General features: G+C 36.2%; 1 protein-coding gene across 1 annotated transcript in view; it reads left to right on the top strand.

The window, feature by feature from the left end:
* The window catches only part of PCLO (piccolo presynaptic cytomatrix protein), a gene marked incomplete at both ends in the record, with an annotated part of 388,228 nt that overhangs the window by 165,899 nt on the left and 202,001 nt on the right, over nucleotides 1–20,328 (top strand). Inside the window, 2 exons of the mRNA XM_079711001.1 lie at nucleotides 4,041–4,757; nucleotides 15,099–20,166. Of these exons, the coding sequence (XP_079567127.1) occupies nucleotides 4,041–4,757; nucleotides 15,099–20,166 (5,785 nt within the window). The remainder of the gene's footprint in view (nucleotides 1–4,040; nucleotides 4,758–15,098; nucleotides 20,167–20,328) is intronic.

Here is a 20,328-nt window from a genome sequence, read left to right as displayed (position 1 = left end):
AATTTATTTAAAACATTTAATAATAATACAGATGAAATGTAAACTTTTAATATGTTTATACCATTAGGAGATACTTACAGTATACTGAAAATAAAATATATTTTAAAAACACAGAAAAACAAATGAAAATGGCCTGAGAGCATCCATAATAATGACTAGTATGTTTTTAAAAAAAACCTCCATAAGATCTCTATTTTCTATTTTTCTATGTAATAAACTCAGTAATATAATAGAAATACCTTCAGTTTATATATGTAATATATAATACATTATATATAATATATATTCATTTTCTGATTGTCTCACTGTCTTTATAAGGAAATGCTTCAAAGATAAAACTGTAACTCACTTGATATTTAACCTTAAGGCAAAACATGAATAGTCATGTGTGTCACAACTGTAACTATTGTAGAGTTTTCAGCTAGTAAAAGTCATATATGGCAGTGATATATTATTCATTGAATTTTAATATAATTTAAGAAATCTTGCTTAATTCTCCAGATTGCTGCTGAACTAGAAACATTATGACTATTTAATAATGTTGTGTCTAATAGTATTGCGGCTATTGAGGAACTAAGAGTGGAGATACATTTCTTTGGACCCAGAAATATAATACTTCTTAAGTTAGGCTCCTGAACAGTGATACAAAAATCTTTGGGATTATTTTTGATAAAAAAGGCAAAAAAAAAATGTGAACGACAGATTTTTACATCATCTTATGTGGTTATAGAGTATTTCCCAAATTGTCTTTTGTGAAGAAAATTTTTCTAGTAATTGTGTCTATAATTAATAATGATGTGATAATGGTGATGGCCTATATTGTCCTGAATGAACTTTCTTGAAAATTCATTTTTGCTTTCTCCACTTCGTCAAAATTTGATCAATTTTACTTTTCTCATTCCTACTTTTGATTTTACCCTAGCCTCTGCCTTTTCCTGTCTTTTCTCTTAATAAACAAAATTTAATTTTATATGTTTAAAGAAATACAAAATTTTGATGCTACTATAGTGTTTTTTCCCTTTCAGTCCTTTTTGATTTTATAATTTCCTCTACTTGCTGAATTTGTTGGTGGTCTAATTTTGGTTCTAGGGCTGCAGAAAGAAGAGACACACATATGAGACCACCAATTCAGCATTTCTAATTGGTGAAAAAATACTCTTGTGTGCTTTATAAGTTATCAAATTCCTTATGTTCTAAATGGATTCATCAGTTAACCCTTTTAAATCCATAGTATCCTTTCCATCTTCCTTAATTTTTTCCCTGCAAATTATACTTATTTTTAACCCATGTCTTCTTTCTTCTACTTGAGTGTGAGTTCCTGATCAAATAAGCCTTGCATGTATAATTTCCCAAGAGTATATGTAATCCATAGCTATAAATAGACTAGAGATATACAGAATAGATGCATAAGTGAATGCTGTTATAATTATTTGACATGATAGTAACATCAGTTTCCAAATTAATTTTGGTGACAAAGTGTAAAGTCAAAAAAAACTTAAGCTTGGCCTTATAATCTTCTTCAAAACGCAAGTCAGTCATGTAACCAAGAGACCAAGTGTAGCAACATCATGTTAAAAATAATTACAGGATTAAAGGTAATAGGTTTAGGGAATTCTCTGGCGGTCCAGTGGTTAGGACTCCACGCTTTCACTGACAGGGGCCTGGGTTCCATCTCTCATTGGGGAACTAAGATCCCACAAGCTTCAGGGCGTGGTCAAAAAAAAAGATACTACTTTTAACTGAATCAGGATGCGAATTTAAGCAAAACACGAATTTGAACTAGCCAATGAGGCTCTCAGCGTAAGGTCCTTTTTCTCTTAGACTGACGCTGTTGCCTTCTGTTTGCCTTTTAGTAGTGGGTGGGTTATCACTGCTTGTAGGTTTATCAAACATTATTTTAAATCAGGAAAATGGAGTGTTTTATGTGACATAGTAGATTAAATAGAGTATACTCTTTATCCTCTTACCTAAATTTTCAAATGTATGAAAATAATGAGTATACTACCTTGAAATAATCACTACATTTATTGTCTCAACACATTTTCCTTTTAACAAGAGCTGTGTACCATTGTGGCATCATATGCTATAAGTAGCAAGAGACGACAACTTTGTAAGTATAATTTGTCCCTAAAACTCAGATAAAGTAATCACACTTTTATAATTGACAAGAATTTCCAGTGGGATGAAACCTTTATTTCTGGTATATTAAAAACTTCCTAACTTATTTACATTCAGACCTGCCCTGACAGGAATGCATAGCACACACCTGCATTTGGTTTTTAGAATCCATGTGACAAAACAGCACAAGGACACAGCTATTTGTGTCTGTTTTTGTTTTTTAAAATGCCAGTCTCTGAATGAAAATATCCTAAGATGTGGCCCCACCAAGTAATGTTTTTTTTAATACTACAGGACAGGTTAAGATTGCTTTTCTGTAGGTATTATGGAAGTACCCCCTCTAGGGACTATTCAACACAAGGGCTGGAGCTTTTAGAATTTGACATAGGGATCAAATCAATTTCTTTCCCAAGGCTTTGTATAAAGTTACTATACAGAGAAGCCACAATTCACTTTTTTGCTGCTTAGACATGAAATCAAGAACAGAATTGGTATTGGATGATCATAACACAAAAAGCAAGTGAACCCGTAATACGTACTAATGTTTTATAGACAACATTTTACTGAAATTAAATAACTGACTTGGGTCTTTACTCTTTTAGATCACCAAGTAAGAATTATAACAGCTTACAGATTGCAAAACAGTCATTAGTATTAAGCAACACTTTTTATGTCTTTAAAGAAATGGAAAGCTGAAGTAAGAAATGGATGTTAGATGTCCAATAATATTCTAGAACAATAAATGATTTTTGTCTCTAAATAATTAAAGTTGTGCTGCTGGAAAGAATGATCCAATATGAAAAGCAGTTTGAAATTGAACTTCTCAGAAGACAATACAACATACGAACACGATATTATTTGCATGACTCTCCAACCATGCACTTTAGAGAATAGGTACTCATTAAATGGTAACAATTAGAAGCTACATGTATAGTCTTTATTTCTTACATTTTAATAGGTATGCTGTAAGAAGAAGCACAACATACAACAATAAGGGGGGAATTCTGCAATATTATTGGTCTAACAATCTCTCTCCCATGTGATCATCTATATGTATTATGAGAGGGTTGTTCTCAGTCTTTAGTTTGCAAAAAAATTAACCAACAGCTTATTTAAAAGGCAGATCCTCCGTCTCCTATCCCAGGATTCTGATAAACTTGTTTCGGTGTAGTTCCTAGAATTTGCATGTCTAGGGACAACCGCAGGTGATTTGGTGCAGGTGGCCCATAGATTACACTTAGAGGTATAAGGAAGTGTTTTAATTAGCAATTGAGAAAACTCTGGGGAAAAAGAATATCAAACAATTTTAACTTGTGAATGCTTCTTGACACAATTGCATGAGAAATGTGACTATTATTAAGAATATTATTTTTTGATCTTAAATTAGATGGAGAATTATGCACAAGTGATTCTTGAAAACTCTACATGTGCCTTGTAAAAGTTCTGCTCTGGTAGATACAACTATATTTGATCCAAGTCAAGAGACAGGATATTATAGGCTAAGTCCTAAAAAAAACTTATGATTAATTGGCTGTTAAAATTATTATGAAATTTAATAGTTTTTGAATGGAAACATAATTTTGAAGGCACGAGGCTTAAAAATAGTTGTATTTGGAACAAGTTCAGATTTTTTTTAACCAAAAAATTGATATTCCCCTGGGTCTATCTTTGATGCATTTTTTTCTTTTTTTTATGATGAGGTGAGTTAATTGCTGATCTTTAAGGACTCCTGTTTTTAAATTTCAAATAGTCTTTTTGCAGTCTTCTTTAAAAGTCACCGTTTCATTGATCCAGAAAACAATGACCCACCTTCTCCATATACAGAAAAGCAGCTAGAAATTGTCAAGTGCTAACCTTGGTAAATGCACCAAAACAGATGTATATAATTATAGTTAATCTTTTAATTTCTATTTTATCTGCAGATTCAGGAATGGCTTTGTTTAAATTGCCAAACCCAGAGAGCAATATCAGGACAGCTTGGAGACATGGGCAAAATGCCACTTACACAGACAGGACCAAAAGCCTCTCCTATGCCTGTCCCTACAGAACAACCATCTCAGAAAATAGCAATGCCTGCCCAAGTAAAAGTGAAAAAGAGGGAACAAGAAGAAAAAACCGAAGGTGAAAAAATCATTCCAGAAGAAGTGAAAGAAACACATTCAGTTGAAAAAATTCCCCCTAAGGGAACCACAGATCAAATCCAGGAAGAGAGTAAACTAGAGAAAGACAAAACTTCAGCCCCTCAAGAAAAGAAGCCAACCCCTGAAGACAAAAAGCCACTCCTAGAAGAAAAAAAGCCTCCTCTTGAAGAAGAAAAGCCAACCCTTAAAGACAAAAGGCCAGCTCTTGAAGACAAAAAGTTACCCCCAGGAGCAAAAACATCAGCTCTAGAGGAGGAACAGAAATATGACTTACTTAAAACTCAAGTACAGATTGCTGAAGAAAAACCTGAAGGCAGAGTGGCTCCAGAGGCAGTGCAAGAAAAGAAACAACCACTGACCAAGATGGAAGATTTACCATCTGGCGCACCTCAGAGTTTGTCTACGAAAGATGATGGGATGACTCAAAAAATAAAAGAACAGCCACAGGCAGCATGCTCGGCAAAGCCTGATCAGATGGAACCTAGGAAGGAAAAAACAGTAAGTTATGTTTTTTCCTAACTTTGCAGATTTACACCTATAATTTACTAATGTCCACCTAAGTACACTGAGTGCTTAATGGTAATTTTGTAAGTGAAAGCCTTCAATTAATAGCATTTTCAGAAAAATGTAACAGTTGTTTGCTAAAATGATGAACTTTGGCTTTCTGACAGCTTAATCTAATTTAAATAAAGCATAGATATAACATTTATTAGCTTTTATGCCTATCAAATAATTTATAAAAATCTATGGAGTGATAAAGAAGGGTTTCTTTTAATTTAATTTTATTTATTTTTTAAATATTTATTTATTTGGTTGTGCTGAGTGTTAGTTGTGGCAGGCAGGCTCCTCAGTTGCGGCAGGTGGGCTCCTTAGTTGTGTTATGTGAACTCTTAGTTGCAGCATGCCTGTGGGATCTGTTCCCTGACCAGGGATCGAAACCGGGCCCCCTGCATTGAGACCGTGGAGTCCTATCCACTGCACCACCAGGGAAGCCCTCTTATAATTTTAAATGATTGCTTTTTTCCTTCCACTGTGAACATAAAATCAGTATCCTCCTTTAACATAAAATAATGTTTGTCTTGGAATTTCTGTTTACTTAGCCACTTGGTTAAGCAAGACTCAAGTTTCTTCTCACTTGAAAGCCTTTTAAGATGTGGTCAACCATAAAATGATTAAATAATTGTGATTTTAAAAAAAGGAGTTTGGCTAAAATTCAGGAGAAACATTTTTTTAAAGTTTATTTTAGTATTTAGTGTGAAATCAGTATAATATATTTTGTTCCGTTTTATTCAGTGTGTTTAATATTGGAGGGTTATTTATAATCCAAGCATCATCTGGAATATATATTATTCTTTATATATTTTCTTTTTCTTCAGTGGAAACTTTTAAGGGTACCTCATCTTAACCTATATTTGCACAGGCAATAATACCATTTCTAGAGGAACTCTGAACTCTTTTTAGAGCTTCAAGAGATCTTATATCAGGCTGAGTAATTTTAGTTCACAGATGGCAGCAATGACTTGTGGGAAAATGAAATGATTCATTGGTATTAAAAATTTAATATTAGAATTCTAATTAGAACTTTTAGTCCATCCCAACCCTGGTTCAGTTGTTATTTTGTTTACAGTTTTAACACACGGTTACTAGACTGTCTCTGGTATATAAGACATCACTCATTAAATAAATCCTGGTCTTCCTTTGTTATATGAGTTTATCCAAGTCAGAGAAAGCAGATGCCTGTGTATTCTCCATTCTAATGGCTGGATCTAGCTACCCCACCACCACCACCTGCTGCTTCTCTCAGTTGACCACCTTGCAGAACTTGATGCTTTTTACCATTTCTCTCTTTGTGAAGCTTCATGACTCTTCCCTTTTTGTTCTTTTCTTGTCTTTCTGATCACCCCTTATGAGTTCCACTTTGATTATCTCTATTACTTTCTCTTTTCTGATCAGTTCTTCTTTGAACTCTGTCTTCTTTCCTCTTAGGGTAGCCACATGAACACTTCCTAAATCTCCTTGTGCACCTTCTGCCCCTCTTGAGTGTTAGACCTACATCTTCAAATACTGAGTAGATCATTCCACTTCAGAAACTCACTGTAAACTGGAACTCAGTGTGTTCAAATCATATCCAGCCCTCTATAGAAGCAGTTTCTGCTTCTGACTATCTGTTTCTGATGACACCATCTTTCATCATGTCTCTAGCCTCCCAGTCACTAACCTGGGGAATCTGAGGTTTCTTCTTACCTGCCTAGGCTCTCTACATCACACTTCTTTTCTGTCTCTTAGCTCCTATTCCTAAGGACAGTATCCTAACGGCCTTTGTGACCTTTTACCAACGATTTGGGTAATCTAATTACTAGTCACTAAGCCTTCTCTTTTTCCCTTCTCCAGTATATAGTTATCAGATAATTATTTTCCAGAGTTCAGATAATTTAACTCTATCACTCAGATATTTCTAATGATTCTCTATTGTTTGTTAAATATAATCTAAACAAGAAGTATCCAAATGTTTTGTTAATATACTACATTTTATATTATTTTACAAATGTGTCACTTTTTTATCATTTCCTTTTACCACTACTTTTTCTTTTAACAACTTCAATATGTGTATATATATTTATTTCTAAATTAAATCTATGCACTATTACTAACATTATTTGAAATATAAACATTCACAGAAATGTGTAAGTCAGTGAAATAAGCTAAAATCACCACTTTATATTTATTTAAGTATATACATTTGATCACAGTAAAATATGATTAATAATAGCATTTTAGAGAGAGCTTTGATTGACTGTGCTTCAGTGTTTGAAAATCTTGTTCTAAAATTTTATGATAGAGTTTCTTTGAAATTCAGCTTAAGTTTATTTTGATATTTTGACTTTTAGTTTTAATGACGCTCCATAACAAAAAAAGATAATCCACAGGATATACAAGAAATGAGAGAAGTGTATCAAAGGTTGTACTTGCCAAATCTTGCTACCTGTTTTCTAAGTTTGGAATTGAAAACTGTTTTTTTTAACTTGTGGAAATTGCAGAAATAAATGTTAATCTAACATGATACCAATCATTTTCTCTTGCTAACTATCACAAAATGTGGTGATTTAAAATATGTTTTTTTAACAAATGACTTTAAAACCCACTGCAGTTCTTCATCTGCAATGTTTATAAAAAGATTGAAGTATTCTGTTTAAAGTTTGTCTGAAAAGGCAGACATGACAACTTTTTAAAATGATATGTCATTTTATGTAGCATAATTACATGATGATTTCCAATTATCCATCTTCAAAGGATTGTGTCCACATCATAATTCTCTTGAAGAGACAGCTTGTGTTTATTTTTTTTCCGAATACTTGCTAGGTAGCATATGGCTGATAACCAGAGTTTACTTTCTTTCTAAATATATAATAAGCAGTATGTTACTAATAATCACTTGTCATCACCAAAATATTCAACAACTTTGGGTTCTTCTACTTTCGTTAAAAAAGAATTAAATCTTCACAGTCTACAACTTTTTAATTTCCCATAAGATAATCAGCAAACCTCTATGGTTAAAATAAATACATAGTTATTCTCTATCTCAGTACAAAATATTAAAGATATTCTTCAAAATATAAAGGTATCATTAGTATACAATGTGTACCACATCTGTAAAATCCTGAGGTATACTCTGTGCATTACTGGCTTACTTGTACAGACGCAGTAAATGAATTTCACATGCACTGCTATCTATGTAACTTTATCTTTTTAAAAAAATAATTCCAATTAAAAGAGCCACTCCTCAGAATTTAATATACAGTTTTTTCATTTAAAAATATATATATACCTTTTTAAACAACTCACTGAATATTGAGCCATTTGGTGGCTTGCAGTAGTAATCCTTTAAGTATTTTATTATTGAAACAGAACTAGTGAATATTATAAACTGAGCATGTTAGAAATATCTGCACTTTGATTTTATTATTACCAAACCTTTTGCTACTTACTTTGTTCTAATGATTTTCCCCCAAATCTTCCACAGTTCTTTCTTTCTTTCCAACAATATTGGCTGACAAAGAAATGCAGTTTAATTTGTCACCGTATTGTTTCCATGGCAGAAAAATCAAGTTTCCCCAAATGTTATGTGACTTTTTTGTCATTTACTATTAAATAAGACAGCTCCAAAGGAGATTTTAAGTATTTATTTCAATTCATTGAAAATGTGTGAAATACTGGAATATTTATTTGCCAAAAATTCTAGAAGTTTGTGATAGTGTCTTAGGATGACTTGCTATAAATAGCCTAAGCACATTATGTGTTTAGTCAAGGTTTGTTATTAGCAATAACATATGTAAGACAGATATCAAATGGTTTTCCTGGTAATGTCAAACTTTTTTGGCCAGTTTTGTGTCAGTTTTCTTTATTAATGTGTTTGTGTATGTCTTGCATTCTTACTGTTAACTTTGACACATGATTTTATGGCAAGAATAATATTTTGTCTACCACTTACCTATTATAGGAACGTTGGTTTGGTTGGTTATATCTGTTTTAAAGAGGGGGAAACTAAATTTGTTGTGCCCAAGATCACATGGCTGGGCAGCAGCAAAGCTAAGATTATAGTCAAACCACCAAACCAACCAAACCTTCAATATAAAGGTGAGCAATAAAGTGACTGCCCTTGCTATAAATTTTTACAGTGTAATTCCCAGTTTTCTCCCAGGATTCTTCATAGAACATCTGACCCACTGACATAAGAAGTAAAAGAATACTGATTTCAATCTATTTATTAAATATTAGTAAAATGTAATTTCTATTTGGGTTTAAAAATACAAAAAAGTCCTGAATACTTCCTACAAATATTTACATTTTGCACACCTGCCCAGGATTCTGTACCCCATGACCGAGACTTCTGTCTAAATAGCTAGCTTGGCTTTCTCAGCCCTCTGGACTATGGCTCCACTATAACTTTCAAGCAACCTAGTATTCCCCATGAGTGAGAGGTAGAAAACCAGCCGCGTATGCCTTTGTACGATTCCCGAAGGTGGCTTATGCTTTCTGCCTTCTGGATCTGCAGTCAGTTCTTCTCTGTGCACTGGCACTGCATCCTATCAGAAAAACCCCACCTGGACGTCTGGGCCACTCTTCTCCCTGGTGGCAGTCACTTCTACTGCTGAACACCCTATGCTGATTAGTATTAGATTACTTTTTGTTTGAAATCAAAATAATATTCAGTTTATCTCTTACTGTGTTCTGGGCATTGTGCTGGTTATGTTATCATTTAATCCACACCACTTGTTGTTGAGGTAAATATTATACCTGTTTTAAAGAGGGGGAAACTAAATTTGTTGTGCCCAAGATCACATGGCTGGGAGGCAGCAAAGCTAAGATTATAGTCCTGTTCTGCTTCTAAAGGCTGGGTTCCTAAACACTGCACAGAATGCTTCTTCCCTGTGACACTTTTAGGATGCTGCCTTTTTATTATTTTAAATATTCATCTCCCTTAGCAGCTTCCAGTTTGTGTGATTTTTTACTTTGTTTATATATTTATATTATTTTATTTATTCATTTATTTGTCATTTGCATCATTCATATCGTTATAGTATACTGTTTACATTTCTTTATTGCTACATCATTTTGTCTCTCCACTCATTCCTGTCTTTCAAAATGTGTTAGTTGAATGGAATTAAAATTTATCCTGAAATATAATAAATATTTTGAAATGTACATCCTCATTTTTTAGTTTAATATTTTAAAATTGTATGTCGCTACAGAATGCTCTTTCTACCTATACACTTAAACAGAATACTGCTTGTCTACATTTGATATATTACATTGAAACGTTATAGCTCTCGATAAAAAAAAAAAATTGAACATCCTTTAGCATAAACTTTTATTTATGGTTAAAATGACCCAGGGGTTAGTATTCAAGTTATATATATAGCCATGGTATCTAAAGGCAGCATAATTGTATAGGATGGAAAATGATGAGGTTTTCTGAAGTGAAAAGGATTCCCACATATGTGGGACTATCCAGTTTTTATCTCTAGACCCAGTGAATTTATGGATTGAATCTTGTTTACAGTGCTTGGAACACTCAGACTAGCAATCCATTTTGACCCAAACATTGTATAAATGATTAAAGATTATTCATCTGTTGTTTTACTTTGGCCCATTAATATAAATGACTTGGGAGACATTAGGCAAAAACTTAATATTGCTTCCTTTCTTTGTACAGTCTTATATTTAACCAAGAATTCAGTTCATAACCCCAATACTAGTTTTTAAAAACCTTCCGTTTTCCTTCAACATGGAAGGCTAAAAGTTTCAAAATATGTGAAAGGGGCAGAACTAAGCTTGGCAGTACAGAAGTGTCTTGGTACTAGAGAAGGCCTCAAGATATGACACCATGGGAAGGTTTCAAGCGGGTCTCAATTCATCACTGCCTCTCTCTGACTGGTCTTCAGGTCAGTAAATGGCAGTGGAATATTGGAAAGAAAAGAATTCTGTGCTTTCTGCTTTTGGTTAGTAAGTAAAAAATATGAATCTTAGTTTCTGAAAATTTTGAAGATTTGTTTCATATATACAGACTAGAAAGGCTCAAGTACCATAATTCTGTACATAGAGAAGACTGAAATATATACAAAAAAATAAAAGTCAGTGTAATAGAGTCGAATGCTAATGTACTTAGGAAAATACAAGGAAAATGTGTTCCTCAGGGAAAATGTGTTCCCGAAAAATAACATTGCTTTTTTTTTTTTTTTTTAAGTGCTTAAATTATGGCGCTTCCCACTCACTGCCTCAATCTAAGATGACAAACAAAATTCTCATGCAAGGGGTCTAGGCCTGTAATTTTATTCTTATGTAATAATTTTGGAGGTCATTCTAGGTTGTATTTGTACTACATGTAAAAAATTAAATGGATAATTAATTCCAACTCCTATCTATTCAGATGAAGAAAATAATGCATAAATGAGAAAACTCAGTGATATTTAAACACACATATATATATGTGTTATATATGTAATCTATGCATGTACTTTGGGAAGAATCATTTGAATCTATTTTATTAAATCTTAATATGTTACTAAATAGCTTAATATTTTTCTCAGAAATAAGCATACAACTGCACATATTTTTTAAAATTTAACATCTTTATTGGAGTATAATTGCTTTACCATGTTGTGTTAGCTTCTGCCGTATAACAAAGTGAATCAGCTATATGTATACACATATCTCCATATACCCTATCTCTTGTGTCTCCCTCCTACCCTCCCTATCCCACCCCTCTAGGTGGTCACAAAGCACCGAGCTGATCTCCCTGTGCTATGCAGCTGCTTCCCACTAGCTATCTATTTTACATTTGGTAGTGTTTATATATCAATGCTACTCTCTCACTTCGTCCCAGCTTACCCTTCCCCCTCCTCGTGTCCTCAAGTCCATTCTCTACGTCTATGTGTTTATTCCTGTCCTGCCCCTAGGTTCATCAGAACCTTTTTTTTTTTAGATTCCATGTGTATGCAACTGCACATTTTTGAGCCAACTGAGAGAAAACCGCCAATCTTTTAGTCCTAGGGAGTTAGAAATTTGAAAGAATATAAGCCTCCCTCCCATGGATCCTTTGATTATAGTCGTCTGGAGTTACAGTACTTCAGATATCCATTTGAAGTTTGAATAGAGAAAACCAGACCCAACTTACATGCTATGTTTTACATTCTTCTCAGTGCCAGCTACTCTTTCTTATTTGATCAAATTATTCCCTCGTTAAGGAATGTTATTCAATAAAGCAAGGGTTTGTGATGTTAAATCTATGAGAGACCAGTTAACCTGCATGGGAATAAATTGCACTAGAACTTTCACCCAGATATCTCACAAATCAGAGTGGAGAGCTGCAGAAAGGGTAAATGGATGGACACATAAACACCTCAATATGCTGATCTCTGTATATGAAGAACAGCTTTTTTTTTTTTTTTAAATTTTAGCAGCAGCAGGTGAAAAGAGGAATGTGTAGCTATCTTAAAGAGGTAAAAGGGCTAGTTGGTATATTATCTGATAGTTAACAAGCTAACAGTAATGAAGTAGAAGGTTACTCACCTCTGTCAGGGGAATTTATACCCATGGTAGTTAGTATGAGAAAAATTGACATTTTCAATTTTTTCAATATCTCATGGTACAATAAGTACATGACCAGTTGTTCCTTCTAAACAGTTCAGCCATATGCCCTTTGGTCACTTAACTTGATTTCCTTATTAACCACTCCAAACACTTTATCTTAGACCCACAAACCTGTAGGGCAACATCTTTGCAGACTTTTGCCACCTTATAATATGGAGAGGAAGTCATTTAGGTGAAAAATCATCACAGCATCATCATAGGTAAATGATGATTGAATCCCGTGAGGAGGAGAGGAAAGAGACCAGGAAGAAAGTGGCAAGAGGGAGAAGTGGGTAGAACATAGCACTGAGAAAAGAAAGAAAGCATGAACACATCCAGAAGGGCACATGAGGGGGATTGTAGGGTAGGGATTTTGATGTTTATGCGTCTGAGTCTTCTGTCTAGTGTATCTTAATTTCCTTTGTTACATTGTGTATGTCTGATCCTAGTCTTATTTTTGTAAAATGTCAGTAGAAACTTCAGAGTTCATTGTATACAATTATAATTTATTATTTATTATATTCAATGAATTGTTATATGTAACCACAATTGCATTCCCTCCTTATATGTATAATTTTATTACATTGTTATGTTTATAATATGTGCAGACTCAAAATAAAGAACACAAATGACACCATCAAAATTTGATTATGAAAGATCATTTTCTTGACCTTTTTTCCACAAGAAGCTTAGGTACCCCACCCCTGTGGTTACGGTTTTTACTGTGATTTAGTGAAGGGTGGGAAGGCAGACAAGGAAAGGCATAGAAAGCATACTGGACTCAAAATATTGTGCTGGTATTGTGTGGGATGTGAGGAGGTGGAAATATCCCTCCACTGTGACCATCCAGAAAGATTTTATGAAAACGATGCTTTACCTGTTTTTTTTCTTGTGTGTAGTAGCTCTTAAGAGAAACAAACCAATTATTTGCGTGCTTGTCAACCCAACTACTATAGTCTCACAACAGCAGATAAGTAATCCTTTTCTGGAAAGACATCTGAAATGGTCTAGGAAAGTTAATTCTTAGTAAACCAAAGAGTATTCATTGCTTTTGCAGGACAGTTGTAAAGAATGTATCAGACTGTCTTTCTGAATTGCCATGTTGTAAATTCAGCAAAAAGCATTTTACCATATAATGTGCATTTTACCCTATATGCTCAAGATACATCCTTAGCCATACATAATAAAGACAGATATTGAGATGGAAATGAATGTAAAATGAGTATCAACCCAACAACTTTTATATTTGAGAACAAGGGGAAGGGGGAGGAGGAAGAAAAAAGAATGAAAGAAGAAAGTAGGGAAGGAACAAGGCAGGAAAGAAGGAAGAAAGAGGTGTTTGCATGGTATTTGTTTTTTGTGCAACCTTACATCTGTTCATTCGAGCTGTGGATAGCTAGGAGAAACCCATGGCCATACATCCACTGAAAATATCAAGATGGTTAGTTCAAGATACATACTTAGTAGAATCCAGGTGGTCTCATAGGCCAGGGTCAGACAGAGCATGTCCTCCTGCAACTCTTCCTCTGACCTCTTCATTCCATAGGGCTGTGGGGTTATTTTGACACTATCTGTAAAACATGGAAACTAACTGGATCACTTGGGTTTCATTTTGCCCATAGGTATTTTTAATTTGGATTTATGCAAAAAAGTCTCTGTTTCATTCTTTCGCTTAAGGCCTCTCTGATTCTTAAAGCAAACTGCTGGTATGGCCTCATCACAGCCCAAAGAAAGCAGTTGTTTAAGACTGTGATATGTATCTGAAGTGTCCCAGCTCCCTTGAAAGCCCCTGTTCACATTCACAAGTTAGTTATTGTGCTGGTTGAAGGGAGCTGACTTTGAACTTGTGTGAAGGTAAAATTCCAAGTATTTTAAAATCCGAAGATATTTATAAGAAATTTATTAAATTTCTTTGAGATGGGATGCTGAAGATAAATGTGATTTAACAACTCTAGAAAAATAATAACTGGATATTTCTCTTTTTCTAGAACCTTGAGTCAGACCAGTTATGTCATAGCTTCTTCAAAGTTTACGCTTTCTAAACATTCATTTCAAGTGATACAGAATAATAATATTAACAGTCATACCAAGTAAAATACAGTGTTTTACATCTTTCAAAGTATACTTAAAAGGCAATGCCTTGTTCGAATCTCTCTCTCAAAAAAAAAAAAAAAAGTCCTTTGCGGTAGGTGAGATGAGTATTATACTGTGGCCATGTTACCTGCTTGTTTCTGTTAAGTAAATTTTTCAACATCCCATGCAACTTGGAGCCAAGCACAGTGCCCATCCTCTGATTCTTTGTTTGCCTGTCCTCATAATCCAAAAGTATTCATTATGTTAATGGAAACTTACTAAAATTTTTCTTCAACCATTTGAACTCTTTCCCAAAGTAAATGTACCAAGAAAGATAATCATGTTTTTGAAGAAAAATGGTATTGAGATGTAAAAGTATACAACATTAATGAAATAAAATCAATTGTGATTGAGAATAGACATTTAATTAAACTTAAGTTAAATGAAAACTAACCTTTATATGTATCAACCACTTTTATTTTTTGTGCTCACAGATTTAAAAAAAAATACTGTTATATAGTTGAAAAAATTCCTATAATTATTCCTCAGTTTGTAATAGTTATTTGAGAGTAATGGAGAGGCCATGTTATTAGTTTAACCCTGTTAAGTTTTCCTGTATCTTTTCCTTCCTGCTAGGAAAAGGAAGATGACAAATCAGACACATCAAGTATTCAGCAGCCGAAAAGCCCACAAGGTCTGAGTGACACAGGATATTCTTCTGACGGAATATCAAGTTCGCTTGGTGAAATTCCAAGTCTTATTCCCAGTGATGAAAAGGATTTGCTCAAGGGACTCAAAAAGGACTCCTTTTCACAAGAAAGCAGCCCATCCAGCCCCTCAGATTTGGCTAAGTTAGAAAGTATGGTCCTATCCATTTTGGAAGCTCAGGCAAGTACACTTGAAGAAAAAGCAGAAAAGAAAACAGAACCCTGCGAGGTTTCTCCTGAGCAGCCTAAGGACCAACAGAAAACTCAGAGTTTAGCCGAAACTACAGTTTCAGAGGAGCTTAAAGAAAGTCAAGACGAAGAAGACACTGTTAAGAAAGAGAGCCAACAAGACATCCCTTCCAGAAAGGACCATGAAGAAAAGTCTGAATTTGTTGATGAGTTGCCTACAAGAAGACAGCCTTATGATTCAATTGAAGACAGTAGCGAAAGTGAAAACTCACCTGTTCCACAAAGAAAACGGAGAACTAGTGTTGGTTCATCAAGCAGTGATGAATATAAACATGAAGATAGTCAAGGATCAGGTGAAGAGGAAGACTTCATTCGAAAGCAAATCATAGAAATGAGTGCCGATGAAGATGCTTCAGGTTCTGAAGATGATGAGTTCATTAGGAACCAGCTCAAAGAGATTAGTAGTAGTATTGAAAGCCAGAAGAAGGAAGAAACCAAAGGGAAGGGAAAAGGAATAGCAGGGAAACACAGGCGACTGATGCGAAAAAGTAGTGCAAGCTTTGATGATGATGCAGGGAGACGCCATTCGTGGCATGATGAAGATGATGAGACCTTTGATGAAAGTCCGGAACTTAAATACAGAGAAACTAAAAGTCAGGAGAGTGAAGAACTTGTAGTTTCCGGAGGAGGAGGGCTACGTCGATTCAAAACGATTGAACTCAATAGCACGATCGCAGATAAATACTCTGCAGAGTCATCACAGAAAAAAACAGCTTTGTACTTTGATGAAGAGCCAGAATTAGAAATGGAAAGCTTGACAGACTCTCCGGAAGATCGGTCAAGGGGGGAAGGATCTTCTAGTCTTCATGCTTCCAGCTTCACTCCTGGCACATCCCCTACATCAGTTTCGTCACTTGATGAGGACAGCGACAGTAGCCCGAGTCACAAAAAAGGAGAGAGCAAACAGCAACGCAAAGCTCGACACAGATCGCATGGCCCTCTTTTACCTACGATTGAAGATTCTTCAGAGGAAGAAGAATTGAGAGAGGAAGAAGAATTATTGAAGGAGCAAGAAAAGCAACGGGAATTGGAACAGCAGCAAAGAAAGAGTTCTAGTAAGAAATCAAAGAAAGACAAAGATGAACTTCGAGCTCAGAGAAGGAGGGAAAGACCAAAGACACCACCCAGTAATCTCTCTCCCATCGAAGATGCATCTCCAACAGAAGAATTACGTCAGGCTGCAGAAATGGAGGAGCTCCATCGATCTTCTTGTTCTGAATATTCACCTAGCATAGAGTCAGACCCGGAAGGCTTTGAAATAAGCCCAGAAAAGATAATCGAAGTACAAAAAGTTTATAAATTGCCCACAGCTGTGTCTTTATACTCACCGACAGATGAGCAATCTATTATGCAGAAAGAAGGTAGCCAAAAGGCATTAAAAAGCGCTGAGGAGATGTATGAAGAAATGATGCATAAAAGCCAGAAATACAAAGCTTTTCCAGCTGCAAGTGAACGAGACGAAATGTTTGAAAAAGAGCCTTTGTACGGTGGGATGTTAATAGAGGATTATATTTATGAATCTTTAGTAGAGGACACATATAATGGTTCCGCTGATGGCAGTCTGCTCACGAGGCAAGAAGAAGAAAATGTATTTTTACAGCAGAGAGGGAGAGAGCAAAAAATAAGACTTCCAGAACAGATTTATGAAGATCCCATGCAGAAAATTACAGACCTTCAGAAAGAGTTTTATGAGCTAGAAAGCTTACATACTGTTTTGCCTCAAGAAGACATTGTTTCAAGCTCTTTTATCATCCCAGAAAGCCATGAGATTGTGGATCTGGGTAGTATGGTAACTTCTACCAGTGAAGAAAAGCAATTATTAGATGCTGATGCTGCCTATGAAGAACTCATAAAAAGGCAACAGATGCAATTAACACCTGGATCCAGCCCAACCCAGCCCCCCATCAGGGATGATATGACAGAGTCTACTGTGGGCTTTGACAGGGTGCCGGATGCATCTTTGACATCAAGTGTTCTCTCAGGAGTATCTCTTACAGATTCAACCAGCAGTGCAACACTCTCCATCCCAGATGTTAAAATAACCCAACATTTTTCAACAGAAGAAATTGAGGATGAATATGTGACTGATTATACAAGAGAAATTCAAGAGATAATTGCTCATGAGTCACTGATTTTGACCTACTCTGAGCCTTCAGAAAGTGCTACATCTGCCCCACCCTCTGAGACACCCTCTCTCACATCATCTGTCTCTTCAGTTTGTACCACAGATAGCTCCTCGCCCATTACTACCCTGGATAGCATAACCACAATATATACTGAGCCAGTGGACATTGTAACTAAATTTGAAGATTCTGAGGAAATTTCTTCATCAACATATTTCCCAGGCAGCATTATAGACTATCCAGAAGACATATCTTTAGATCGGACTACCATACCAGATGGTAGAACTAGTGCTGATCACATTGTGATTTCCTTATCTGATATGGAACCTTCTCTCATAGAAACTGTAGGCACTAAACTTGAGGGGCTAATTGCTGATACTATTTCCACTGACTTATCTGTATCTGAAAAAGACCCAGTGAAGAAAGCCAAGAAGGAAACAGGGGATGGAATTATTCTGGAAGTTTTGGAAGCTTACAGAGATACAAGGAAGGAGTCAGAGGCTGAACTAACAAAAATTAGCCTATCTGAAACCCTGTTTGATCAGACACCTTCTTCTCTAACAGCCCTTCCAATGAAGGAGCAGGTTTCAACTACATGCTTTTTATCTGAAGACGTTTTTGGTCCAGCAAAGCCTGCATCTCAGCTGCCATCTGGCACTCCTTCTATTTCCTGTCTTCCAACTAAAGCTCGTCCATTCCTTCGAAGTTCTTCTTTGGACGCATCAGCCCAACCTCCTCCCCCTCCTCCTCCTCCCCCACCCCCTCCTCCCCCTCCACCCCCTCCTCCTCCCCCACCTCTTCCTCCACCAACCTCACCTAAACCAACTATTCATCCTAAAAAAAAGGTAACGGTTCCAGCTCCAGTGACTGCGACTACTGCAGCTACACCTCTAGTAGATTCTGTTGCTACAGTAGAGACCACAGCTGCTCCAGGAAGTAATGGGTTACCTATAACAAAAATATGTACCACTGTACCTCCTCCTGTCCCCCCTAAGCCATCTTCAGTTCCATCTGGACTTGTATTTACACATAGACCTGAGCCAAGCAAACCTCCAGTTGCCCCTAAACCAGCAGTTCCTGAACCTCCAGTCGCTACCGCAAAACCAACAGATACGCAGCCCAAACCAACAGGTCTACCTATAACTTCAACTATGACATTAAATTTAGTGGCTTCAGCAGATTATAAATTGCCTTCCCCTACCTCTCCACTTTCCCCTTACTCTGACAAGTCCTCGCCAAGATTTTCCAAGTCCCTCATGGAAACCTACGTGGTTATCACATTGCCATCTGAACCTGGGACTCCAACAGATTCTTCAGGGAGTCAAGTTATTACCAGCTGGCCCTTGGGATCACCCTCCAAAGACCTGATTTCCACGGAGCCAGGATTTTCTGTAGTTCCTCCTATGACAGCTACAGAAATTTCAAGTTCTTCACGACAGAGCCTGTACATCTCAGGAGCTTTGGAGACATTTTCTGCTATCCCTGTCACAACACTATCTTCATTTCAAGAACCCCCAACTTCAGTTACACAGTTTTTCCCAGCTGAAGTTTCCAAGGCTGAGTTTTCAACAGCCAAAAGTACAATTGCTAGTACTGGTCTCAGCAGTGTCTCTATATCCATTCCTCCAGAGCCTCTTGCTCTAGATCACCTCCATTTAGAGAAGCAACAGTATAAAGAAAATGTTAAGTTGCAACTTGTTGGTGATGCTATTGATCTGCGTACAGTACCCAAAGTAGAAGTTAAAGTAACTGAAAAATGTATGGATCTTTCTGCTTCCATGATGGATGTGAAGAGGCAGACCACAGTAAGCGAAATGTATGGGAGACAAATTAGTGCTGTCCAGCCCTCTATTATAAATCTCAGTGCAACTTCATCAGGAGTGACTCCAGTATCCCTGGTCACTGAGACAGTGACTGTTGTCACGTGCACAGCTACTGCAAGCTACACCACAGGCACAGAAAGCCTAGTGCGTCTAGAATGTACAACAGCAATGCCACTCCAACTCACTACATCAAAGCATGTAGAGCCCCCATGCAGGGTACCAAGTGGCCAGGCCTTTCCTACAGTTAGGGAGGAAGCACCAATAAACTTATCTTTAACCACTTCTGTACACCCAATGACATCAGCTCTTACGAAAACCATGACTGCACCTCCTGTTGGTGTCACAAACGGTTGGACTGATAGCACCACATCACAGGGCATCACTGATGGAGAAGTAGTGGATCTCAGTACCTCAAAGTCTCATAGAACTGTTGTAACAATGGATGAAGCTACTTCAAATGTGGTGACCAAAATAATAGATGATGAAAAACCTGTTGATCTGACTGCAGGAAGAAGAGCTGTGTGCTGTGATGTGGTTTATAAGTTACCTTTTGGAAGGAGCTGCACGGCACAGCAGCCTGCAACGACTCTTCCTGAGGATCGTTTTGGTTATAGGGATGATCACTATCAGTATGATCGAGCAGGGCCGTATGGTTATAGAGGGATTGGGGGAATGAAACCTTCCATGTCTGACACTAATTTAGCAGAAGCTGGACATTTTTTCTATAAAAGTAAGAATGCTTTTGATTATTCTGGAGGAACTGATGCAGCAGTAGATCTAACTTCAGGGAGAATTACTACAGGTCAGTATGATGTAGCAACAGACCTTTCCTTGAAATATCATTATGGTGTTCCTCGTCTCATTTCAGGATGACAATGTGGTCCCTTTCCCAATTTTGTTACTTTTCATCTTTCTTTGGATGTTTTGGCAACGTATTTTGGAGTACATGTGCGCTTTTGTTTCT

This window comes from Hyperoodon ampullatus, assembly GCF_949752795.1.
Source record: "Hyperoodon ampullatus genome assembly, chromosome: 9".
Classification (NCBI taxonomy): domain Eukaryota; kingdom Metazoa; phylum Chordata; class Mammalia; order Artiodactyla; family Ziphiidae; genus Hyperoodon; species Hyperoodon ampullatus.
Note: the sequence above shows the minus strand (reverse complement) of the source record. Positions and strands in the feature narration are given on the sequence as shown.